Source organism: Oncorhynchus masou, chromosome 5, assembly GCF_036934945.1.
Source record: "Oncorhynchus masou masou isolate Uvic2021 chromosome 5, UVic_Omas_1.1, whole genome shotgun sequence".
Lineage (NCBI taxonomy): Eukaryota > Metazoa > Chordata > Actinopteri > Salmoniformes > Salmonidae > Oncorhynchus > Oncorhynchus masou.
In genome coordinates, this window is record NC_088216.1 from 65,815,775 (window position 1) to 65,827,226 (window position 11,452).

An 11,452-nucleotide genomic window follows, 5' to 3' on the forward strand; every position below is an offset into this window, starting at 1 on the left:
TGTTAAAGTGACCAATGATGTCAAGTCTGTAGGTAGGCAGCCGCCTCCCTGTAGCAGTTAGGCGGCAATATATAGCAGTTGGTTGGCCGGATGTAGCAGTAAGATGGCCATATGTAGCAGTTAGATGGCCATATGTATATCAAAATCGTTCCTCTTCTCTATCCAGGGTGTCTGGTGGGGAGCTGTTTGATAGGATTGTGGAGAAGGGATTTTACACAGAGAAAGATGCCAGCAAGCTCATTCAGCAGATCCTGGATGCTGTCAAATACCTCCATGACATGGGCATCGTACACCGCGACCTGAAGGTGAGCCTGAGTCAAGGGTCAGGTGGTGAGGACGATATTTAGGTGGGCATTTAGGCGCTCCAGAGTGGCGCAGTGGTCTAAGGCACTGCATCGCAGTGCTAGAGGCATCACTACAGACCCAGGTTCGATTCCAGGCTGTATCACAACAGGCCGTGATTGGGAGTAAGGGAAGGACAAAGGGCATGAATGACGAGATTTCAGAGTCTTTAACAATGGAGTCCTTTACCTTCTCGTTTCTGTCCAATGACTGAATAGTCACAAGACTGGATGAGTGATATAGGTATCCCCACTATGAAAACTGCAATGTTGGATTTTTACCTTTTAGTAATTAGTGTTTTATTAATTACGAGAGGTTAAAGGGTGACCTTGTAGTATAGAAAATGTTTGTTTCCTATGCTAGTGTTTTGCCCCAAGCATTTTGCAGTGCCTGCAAATTAGATTAATTAACTATAATTTGTTTACAGGCAGTTCAGCAGAGTGTAAACTAATTGATCATTAGTTTGGATAACTAATTATTTCCCAGTGTGTGCATGTGTGTGTTAAATGTTTGTGACAATAAAGTTGATTGATTTCTCTGTCTTTCCCAGCCGGAGAACCTTCTGTACGACAGTATGGAGGAGGACTCTAAGATCATGATCAGTGACTTTGGCCTGTCCAAGATCGAGGGATCTGGAAGTGTCATGTCCACAGCCTGCGGAACACCAGGATACGTGGGTAAGGAGGACTGGTACTGATCAGTGCATGCCTGTGTGTGTCTTTATCTATGTGTGAAGAGCATGTGTTTTGTATGATTTTAGTCTGTTTGAGAGCAAGCACACACACAGTGATCATGTCAGACTACATGTGTAATGATGCTGATGAAAACACTGCTCTGATGTCTTGCAGCCCCTGAAGTGTTGGCCCAGAAACCCTACAGCAAGGCGGTGGACTGCTGGTCTATCGGGGTCATCGCCTACATCCTGTGAGTTATGGGCTTGGAATGACTCTTTAACTTTAGTCTTTCTCCTACCAGTCTTAAAACATAATTTCTGTGTTACATTTCTTTTCACTACATTGTTTTCAACAATCAACTCATACCAGATCAATGACAACTTCATGGATGAATTTTGAAGTATGAAAGCACTACAACAGGTCTCCTAACTCTCCTGTGATGCCTTTACTCTCTTATTCTGACACAGTTTGTGTGGATACCCTCCGTTCTATGATGAGAATGACGCCAAGCTCTTTGAGCAGATCCTGAAGGCTGACTATGAGTTTGACTCTCCGTACTGGGACGATATCTCCGACTCAGGTACAGTAATCCTCTCCTTTCTCTGCTCCCTGAAGAGAGAAACAAAACCTGGACACTACAGCATAGTGCAATACAGTATGTATAACATTATGTTGCCATTATTAGTTCCCCTTGTCAGCAGTTTCATATTAATGGAAATTACTCCCTAGCTCTAGGGTTTGTTATGCTTTGAGTGTCTGCCAAGCTGTCAGTGTGTATGGGATTAACCATAAGACACTCACTGACCATAGAACGATCACTGAGGCCCTGTGAGATCACAATTTCTTAGTCCTGTAGGGAGTTTCTGAAGTCAAGTCAAAGGCATGTGGACAGTTTTTCTTTTTACTGTCAGTCTGGACAGTGTTTCTGATGCAGTGAAGCTTCTTGTACTATAATAACCTGGGAGCTAGTCTATTTCTACTTTAGCTACCTTTCTTTTGTCATCTGTAAGTAGCATTATTAGTTACTGTATATCTCATGTAAATTAAGAAAAAAGGCATTGTTTTTGGGTGAAATATGTGAGTTGTAAATGTGTGTCTGTTCACGTGTTGTTTTCAGCCAAAGACTTCATAGTTCACTTGATGGAGAAGGACCCCAGGATACGCTACACATGTGACCAGGCTTTGCAGCACCCCTGGTAGTGTACACCATATTCTCCTTCACACACACACAGGCATGCACATAACACAACTTTATCATAATCTACTACATTTGTGCTTTTGTCTAGTTTTCACCTGTTCTTGTGACAACCAGCTAAACTTGTCCCCTCATGTCTTTCTCTGTTCCTCAGGATCGCTGGTGACACAGCTCTAGATAAGAACATCCATGAGTCTGTCAGTGCCCAGATCAAGAAGAACTTTGCCAAGAGCAAGTGGAGGGTGAGTTACTGTTTCTGTGCACCTGGCCAGACATTTTTGCTTTGTTTAGTATATAAGTAGATTCCTGCAGCATTCAGCTGTCTGTCATTGTCAGTACAGTTTTCTATGGCAGTTATTATGTATCACTTTTAAACATTTTGATTTGAATGTGCTCCCTCCCGCAGCAAGCATTTAACGCCACGGCAGTGGTGCGTCACATGAGGCGTCTGCAGCTGGGCACTAGTCAGGAGGGCCCCAGCCAGACCACCCTGCCCAGCACCCTCCGAGCCCACCTACTGCTGCCCGAGGCCACAGAGACAGAGCACACCACCGGTCAGTGGGGCAAACCTCCATCACACAACACAAGTTAGGACTAAGTGTAGCAAAACATAATTGAATAACTGGAGACACGACATAACCCCCCCCCCCCCCCGCCCCCTCAAAAGGCTTAATTTAGCTGTTCTGTTTTGTTGTTCATCCCCCGTATGTCTTGTTGCTATGTACAGTATGTTGTTAGTGAATAACCAATCCCTTTCACAGTGTATTAGGCTCAGGCTTACGTACTTCTCAAACACAATCAGTTATACTGTCTCACTCATTAACACTTTGATATGTAAATCCTTGTCTAATGCCCAATAGGGTACTGTTTGAAATAAGTGGTAGATTTATAGTGTAGATAGAAGCGTCCTGAGTTTCCAGATTTCTGTGTGGTGATCATCCACTCTCACTCTGTGTTCCAGAGTCTCCCTGCGAGGGATGCTGCTCCCAGAGTGCTGATGGGGGGGCTGAGCGCGACCCCCTCTCCAACTGCACCTACCGCTGCCATCCAACCAGTCTGGTCTGATCCCTGCCCAGCAATGGCTTTCCCATGTATTTACCTCTGGACACCAGCAAACTCCCCAGTCAGGCCAGGAGTACAGGGTTGTTCCAGTGCCCTGCCAACAGGGGGGGCAGGTGGGTTATGAATTCAGGTTGGGGAGGAGGGACTTGATGCCAACAAGAGGAGGTAATTTGAACGGATTGGGGGAGATGAGGAGAACAAAGAGGAAGAGAGGTGTGGTGCCCAGAGTAATCCTGGGTATTATTTTTTGAGGTGCGGGACAAACTGCTTTTAAAATGTGTGTCTGCTTTTTACATTTCTGCATTTATGTACATGTTGTTTTCTATCTTAATTATCCTTCCCCTTTGACAACTTCTAGAAAGAGAATCCACTAATGATATCTGCATGGTCAGAAGACAGGTCCCTATTGGAAACGTGTTTTATAGCATGAAAGTTCTATTGCACAATCATGTATGGTGGTAACCACTGTGTTATAGTTCCTGTACTGCAGATACACATCTTTATGACGATAATAAGTCTAGCCCCTCAGAATTATAATTGTATGGCTTTGTTGTATTTTATATTTGTATAAATGTAGCCTTACAATACACAGATGCATTCACCTAATACCACTGCTGGAGAATCCACGTGGGAATACTCCATCTATTGGACTATATCTTTTCTTTTTTTTTCTCAGCATGTTTGTGCTTCACCACTGTAAGTTTGTGGTTGTGCTCCCCAGGCTTGTAACAGAACAAGGCTTTCTGATTTGAAGTAATTCAGCACAGGGACTTCCTCTCTATGCCTTTAGGACAACGTCAAAGTTTATTTTCTGGTAGCTTTTACACATTTTAAGATACACCTATATCTCTGTACAGTTAATGCAGCATTAGAGGCGATTTTCATTTCTATCATTGTATTGTTGTATATATTTCATTGTGGTAATTGAATCATTAAAATACAGACTTTTCTCTTCTGTCTAGATCTCTTTCCCACTTGAGAAGTGTAATACCTCATGGGAGATAGACTTACATACACAGCCATTCCTCTTAGTACTAAGAATAGGTCTCAGTTAACCCACAGGTTTTACTCCTTTGATGTTTCTTAAAAGCCACACTCTTCCCTATGGGGGGAATATGATCCCGTTGATAAAGCTGCTCAAGGCTTAATCCATTATAGATATTACTGTAAGACCATCTAGAATGAAATGAGGTCCAGCCTTTCCTCAACCCAAAGCAGGGTGTGGATGTTTTTAACTAAAGACACATTTGTAAGTGTAGATACTTATCTGACCATGTAGATACTACTAACGTTCCCACTTTGACTACTCTTCCATGGATCTTACCTCCATTGATATGTTGGTTGTTTTCCGAGCCAATGTATCTGTACAGAGAGAATTTGAATTAAAGAATGTAAATATACATCTCATGGTCTCACCTCATCATTTCTTCTATCTCACTCATCTTAAGGTTATTTAGATCTAAAAGAGATGTAGAGGACTTTACTATACCATTTTTCCCCCACAGTTCCATGACCTTTCCATCATCTTCATACATTTACTGTACACAGCACTACTTGACAATAGAACAGATATGCCATATTGTACTCGCACTTTGATTAATGAACACATACTCACTTGATTTAATTATCTGATGAGAAGGGCACAATGTGTTTCCATCACCAGGACAGTCCAGTCCAGTGGGTTGTAGCTCCTACTGTAAGTACGTTTTAGGGCTTTCTAACTTTAATTCCAATAGCCAAGTGAACAAGACTTGGAAGTGAGGCAACGCGAGACTAGAGGGGAGAGGGACGTGATCCTATTCTCACTGTCTCAGAAGAGGCTAGTGGGAGGAGCTATAGGAGGAAGGGCTCATTGTACTGGCTAGAATGGAAAAAATGGAATGGTATGAAACATGGAAACACGTTTGACTTCAATCCATTAATTTCATTCCAGCCCTTACAATGAGCCCGTCTTCCTATAGCTCTTCCCACCAGCCTCCTATGTGTCCTTACTGCCTCTAGTCCAACGCACAGGCATTGACTCTACAGACCTTCTGGCCATAGCCTGCATTGCATTTAAAGCTAATTGATTGACATATTTGCCTTGGCGTGGTGGCAGCATCATGCTGTGGGGATGAAACTGGTCAGAATTGAAGGAATGATGGATGGCGCTAAATACATGGCAATTCTTGAGGGAAACCTGTTTCAGTCTTCCAAAGATTTGAGACTGGGATGGAGGGTCACCTTCCAGCAGGACAATGACCCTAAGCATACTGCTAAAGCAACACTCGAGTGGTTTAAGGGGAAACATTTAAAGTCTTGGAATGGCCTCGTCAAAGCCCAAACCTCAATCCAATTGAGAATCTGTGGTATGAGTTAAAGATTGCTGTACACCAGCAGAACCCATCCAATTTGAAGGAGCTGGAGCAGTTTTGCCTTGAAGAACGGGCAAAAATCGCAGTGGCTAGATGTGCCAAGCTTATAGAGACATACCCCAAGAAACTTGCAGCTGTAATTGCTGCGAAAGGTGGCTCTACAAAGTATTGAATTTGGGGGGGGTGAATAGTTATGCACGCTCAAGTTTTCTGTTTTTTTTGGTCTTATTTCTTGTTTGTTTCACTGGGAAAATATTTTGCATCTTCAAAGTGGTAGGCATATTGTGTAAATCAAATGATACAAACCCCCAAAAATCAATTTTCATTCCAGGTTGTAAGGCAACAATATAGCAAAAATGCCAAGGGGGTGAATACTTCCACAAGCCGCTGTACACATTGACATTTGTTTACTCCAATTTAACAATCTGAACAAATCCTTTGATAAGAAAAGTATGGTAAGTTGTATTATCTGTTCTTTATATTTTTTTCAAAGTAATTAGTACAAATTAATATTTGTATGTATATACAGTTGAAGTCGGAAGTTTACATACACTTAGGTTGGAGTCCACTCCACAAATTTCCTGTTAACAAACTAGAGCTTTGGCAAGTTGATTAGGACATCTAGTTTGCGCATGACACAAGTAATTTTTCCAACAATTGTTGACAGACAGATTATTTCACTTATAATTCACTGTATCACAATTCCAGTGGGTCAGAAGCTTACATACACTAAGTTGCCTGTGCCTTTAAACAGCTTGGAAAATTCCAGAAAATTATGTCATGGCTTTAGAAGCTTCTGATAGGCTAATTGACATAATTTGAGTCAATTTGAGGTGTACCTGTGGATTTATTTCAAGGCCTACCTTCAAACCCAGTGCCTCTTCGCTTGACATCATGGGAAACTCAAAATAAATCAGCCAAGACCTCAGAAAAAAATCTGGTTCATCCTTGGGAGTCATTTTCAAATGCCTGAAGGTACCACATTCATCTGTACAAACAATAGTACGCAGTACCGCTCAGGAAGGAGACGGAAGATGTCTCCTAGAGTTGAACGTACTTTGGTACGAAAAGGGCAAATCAATCCCAGAACAACAGCAAAGGACCTTGTGAAGATGCTGGAGGAAACAGGTACAAAACTATATTTTATCCACAGTAAAACGAGTCCTATATTGACATAACCTGAAAGGCCGCTCAGCAAGGAAGAAGCCACTGCTCCAAAACCGCCATAAAAAAGCCAGACTACTGTTTGTAACTGCACATGGGGACAAAGATCGCACTTTTTGGAGAAATGTCCACTGGTCTGATGTAACAAATATAGAACTGTTTAGCCATAATGACCACCATTATGTTTGGAGGAAAAAGGGGGAGGCTTGCAAGCCGAAGAACACCATCCCAGCCGTGAAGCACGAGGGTGGCAGCATCATGTTGTAGGGGTGCATTGCTGCAGGAGGGACTGGTGCACTTTAAAAAATAAGTGGCATCATGAAGAAGGAAAAGTATGTGGATATATTGAAGCAACATCTCAAGACATCAGTCAGGATGTTAAAGCTTAGTCACAAAAGGGTCTTTCAAATGTACAATGACCCCAAGCATACTTCCAAAATTGTGGCAAAATGGCTTAAAGACAACAAAGTCAAGGTATTGGAGTGGCCATCACAAAGCTCTGGCCTCAATCCTATAGAAAATTTGCGGGCAGAACTGAAAAAGTGTGTGTGAGGAAGGAGGCCTACAAACCTGTCTCAGTTACACCAGCTCTTTCAGGAGTAATGGATCAAAATTCACCCAACTTACTGTGGGAAGCTTGTGGAAGGCAACCTAAAACGTTTGACCCAATTTAAACAATTTCAAGGCAAAGCTACCAAATACTAACTTCTGACCCACTGGGAATGTGATGAAAGAAATATAACTGAAATAAATAATTCTCTCTACTATTATTTTGACATTTCACATTCTTAAAATAAAGTGGTGATCCTATCTGACCTAAGACAGGGAATTTTTACTAAGATTAAATGTCAGGAATTGTGAAAAACCGAGTTTAAATTTGGCTGAGGTGTATGTAAACTTCCGACTTCAATTGTCCCTAATATTGTGTTTTGCAAAAGCTACAGTGCTAATGTATGGATGCAATGCATTGTGAGTTATTGAGTATTAACTATGGAGCATTGTTAAGTATCAAAGCCAATGATTTGTTTTTTGAACACATTTGCAAATGGATGGTATATTAAAACGTCTCTGTCTATGCATTATGTGTCTGACTGTCCTGCCTTATAGACTCTTGAGCCCTTGAAGCCCAGCTTGATACTCATGCTGTGTCCTAAGTCTGATATGATGCTTTTGTTGCAGATAAACTGCACCAGGATACTGAATTTATACATGAAAATGTGAAAAGTTCCACTCACTCTGGTGATGAGTAGGGGCTTAGTGGTTTGGATGTCTGGATTCCCTGCATAACCAGCCATGTAACTTTTCCTAATATGTTAGTGGTTTATACCCCACTAACCCCAGCCTTCTGAAAGTAATCTCTCCTCCCTTTAGAAGGGATGGAGAGACTTGGTGGCTTGGATGAAAACCATAGATAAATGTCAGCAATGTGATAAGTGTCTGCGGCCGAGCTGGGAAGCTGAATCAGAAGGAAGGAGGAAGGAAAGTGAGAGGGAGTGGGGTGTGGTAACTCTCAGCAAAATCAAATGACCATTCAACAAATCAATTCAATTTCAAATAATGTAAAGTGCTCAATGGCAACTTGGCAAAGACAAATATTGGATAGAACCAAAGAGTGGTATTCATCCATTTCTGACCCATCCACTTTCTTTGTGGTCTCACCCTAAACATCCAGCTCTGCCTTCTCTCATTCCCTCTCTGCATCTTTCCACTCTCTCCTTCATCATCCACATAGTCCCTCTCTATATTTTCAATCAGTCTAATTTTCCTGTTAATACCACATAATTCCTACCCTGTGTGTTTTCTCCTGAGTGAGACCACTAGACTCCTACTTTCTATTTGCAGTAGTCTCCCCCTGCCTTAGTTCACCACAGCCTCATTTACCCAGCATTCCTCTTGTCTGGGGGAGAGAGATTGACAATGAGAGAGACTGAGAGGTAGAGAGAAAATAGAGGCCACTTCACCCAGTAGTATCCAGCTGCAGCCCCGCAACAACCTGTGACGAAAACTGGCCTGTCACTAAAACCAATACTATCGCCATCTACTGGCTGTGCTGAATCCTACCACATACACTTGAACTCCTTTTCTTTCCCCGATTCCTTTCTTTGCTTCCTTTCATTTCCTCCTTTCCTAGCGTCCTTTACTTTCCTCCATTCTTAGAACCCTTTCCTAGCTTTCCGTTCCACTCAACTAGCCATGGTTCTTTCCCTACCACATACATGTGAACTCTTCCTTTTCTTTCCTAGATTCTATTCCTCTCCCCCGTTCCTTTCCTCCTTTCATAGATCCCTTTCTTTTCCTTCTTTCCTAGCTTCCTTCCCTCTCCCCTAGATAATTCCCTCCTTTCATAGCTCCATTTTTCTAGCTTCCTTTCCTTAAACATGTCCTTTCCTCATTGTATATCCTATATTCCTTTCCTCCTTTCCTCACTCCCTTTTGTTTTCTCCTTTCCTCCTTTCCCAGAACATTCCTTTGCTTCCCCCGCTTCCTTTCCTCCTTACCTTGCTTCTTGTCCTTCTTCCTTTCATTTCCTCCTGTTCTTTCCTAAAATCCTTTCCTTCTTTCCTCACTCCCTTTTCTTACATTATTTCCTAGCTAAATTTCTTTTTCTACTTTCTTAGCCTACTTTACTTTTTTAGCCGACTTTCCTCCTTTCCTAGATTATTTTCCTTCTATGCCTCCATTTCCTAGCCTCAAACCCTATTTTCCTTTTCTTTCCTATCTAATTTCCTAGCTCCCTTTCCTTATTAATTTAATTTCCTGTTTTATTTTTTAGATTCCTTTCGTCCTTTTTGCCTTTCTTTCCACCTTTCATAGCTTCCTTTTCTATCCTCCTTTCCTAGGATTCACCAAGGCCAGTAAAGAGGAAAGGAAAGGAGATAGGAAAGGGCGCTAGGGAAGAAGGAGAGGAGCTGGGAATGGAAAGAAGATAAAGAAAGGGAGATAAGGAAAGGGAGTTAGGAAAGGAAAGGAAGCTAGAAAAGGAGGAATGGAAGCTAGGAAAAGAGGAAAGGAATGGAAGCTAGGGAAGGAGGAAAAGAAAGGGAGCTAGGACATAAGGAAAGGAAAGGGAGTGAGGAAAGGAGGAAAGGAATCCAGGAAAGAAAAGGATGAAAGGAAAAAAATAAGGAAAGTAAGCTAAGGAGCAGAGGAAAGGGTGGTAAGGAAGGAAAGGAAGGAATTTAAGAAAGGAGGAAATTAAGCTGGTAAAGGAGGAAAAGAAGCTCTGAAAAGAGGAATGGAATCTAGGAAAGTAAGGAGAAGTTCACATGTCTGTGGCAGGGATGAACCACAGCCAGTAGAGAGGAAAGGAAGTTAGGAAAGGAAGCTATGAAAGAAGGAAAGGAAAGGGAACTAGGAAAGGAGGAAATTAAAGCGAGCAAGGATAGTAGGAAAGGAATCTAGGAAAGAAAAGGAGGTTCACATGTATATGGTAAGGATTCACCACAGCCAGTAGAGAGGATAGGAAAGGAAGAAGGAAGAGAAGTTAGGAAAGGATGAAAGGAAGATAGGAAAGGAGTAAAGGAAAGGGAGCGACAAAAGTAGGAAAGGAATATAGGAAAGAAAAGGAAAAGTTCACATGTACAGTATGTGGTAAGGATTAACCTCTTGAATCTATAGGGGCGCTATTTCATTATTGGATAAAAAAACGTGCCCGTTTTAAGCGCAATATTTTCTCACAAAAAGATGCTCGACTATGCATATAATTGACAGCTTTGGAAAGAAAACACTCTGACGTTTCCAAAACTGCAAAGACATTATCTGTGAGTGCCCCAGAACTGATGCTACAGGCGAAACCAAGATGAAACTTCAAACAGGAAATGAGCAGGATTTTTGAGGCTCTGTTTTTCATTGTCTCCTTATATGGCTGTGAATGCGCAAGGAATGAGCCTGCCCGATCTATCGTTTCCCCAAGGTGTCTGCAGCATTGTGACGTATTTGTAGGCATATCATTGGAAGATTGATCATAAGAGACCACATGTACCAGGTGTCCGCCAGGTGTCCTGCGCCGAAATTGGTGCGCAAACCTCAGCTGCAAGTATTTTTCCATGGGATTCAGAGAAGAAAGCAGGCTTCCATGAACGATATATCAATGAAGAGATATGTGAAAAACACCTTGAGGATTGATTCTAAACAGCGTTTGCCGTGTTTCAGTCGATATTATGGAGTTAATTTGGAAAAAAGTTTGCCGTTTTGATGACTGCATTTTCGTTTTTTTTTGGTACCCAAACGTGATGTACAAAACGGAGCGATTTCTCCTACACAAAGAATCTTTCAGGAAAAACTGAACATTTGCTATGTAACTGAGAGTCTCCTCATTGAAAACATCCAAAGTTCTTCAAAGGTAAATGATTTTATTTGAATCCTTTTCTGGTTTTTGTGCAAATGTTGCCCGCTAAATGCTACGCTAAATGCTAAGCTAGCTATCAATACTCTTACACAAATGCTTGTTTTGCTATGGTTGAAAAGCATATTTTGAAAATCTGAGATGACAGTGTTGTTAAGAAAAGGCTAAGCTTGAGAGATAGCATATTTATTTCATTTGCGATTTTCATAAATAGTTAACGTTACGTTATGCTAATGAGCTTGAGGCTATAACTGGATACAGGTTTTTTTCATAGCCAGACGTGAACAAAACAGAACGATTTGTCCTACACAAATAA

The 11,452-nt window shown here is 41.7% G+C and overlaps 1 protein-coding gene across 2 annotated transcripts in view; it reads left to right on the plus strand.

Annotated features, from left to right (window-relative positions):
* The window catches only part of LOC135540117 (calcium/calmodulin-dependent protein kinase type 1-like), a 62,950-nt gene extending 58,277 nt beyond the window's left edge, over positions 1-4,673 (plus strand). For both annotated transcript variants that reach the window (XM_064966512.1, XM_064966511.1), the window contains exons 5-12: positions 167-305; positions 893-1,019; positions 1,191-1,266; positions 1,484-1,596; positions 2,134-2,212; positions 2,366-2,453; positions 2,618-2,765; positions 3,173-4,673. In XM_064966512.1, the coding sequence (XP_064822584.1) occupies positions 167-305; positions 893-1,019; positions 1,191-1,266; positions 1,484-1,596; positions 2,134-2,212; positions 2,366-2,453; positions 2,618-2,765; positions 3,173-3,276 (874 nt within the window). In that variant the 3' untranslated portion in view covers positions 3,277-4,673. The remainder of the gene's footprint in view (positions 1-166; positions 306-892; positions 1,020-1,190; positions 1,267-1,483; positions 1,597-2,133; positions 2,213-2,365; positions 2,454-2,617; positions 2,766-3,172) is intronic.
* Positions 4,674-11,452: the final 6,779 nt, after the last annotated feature.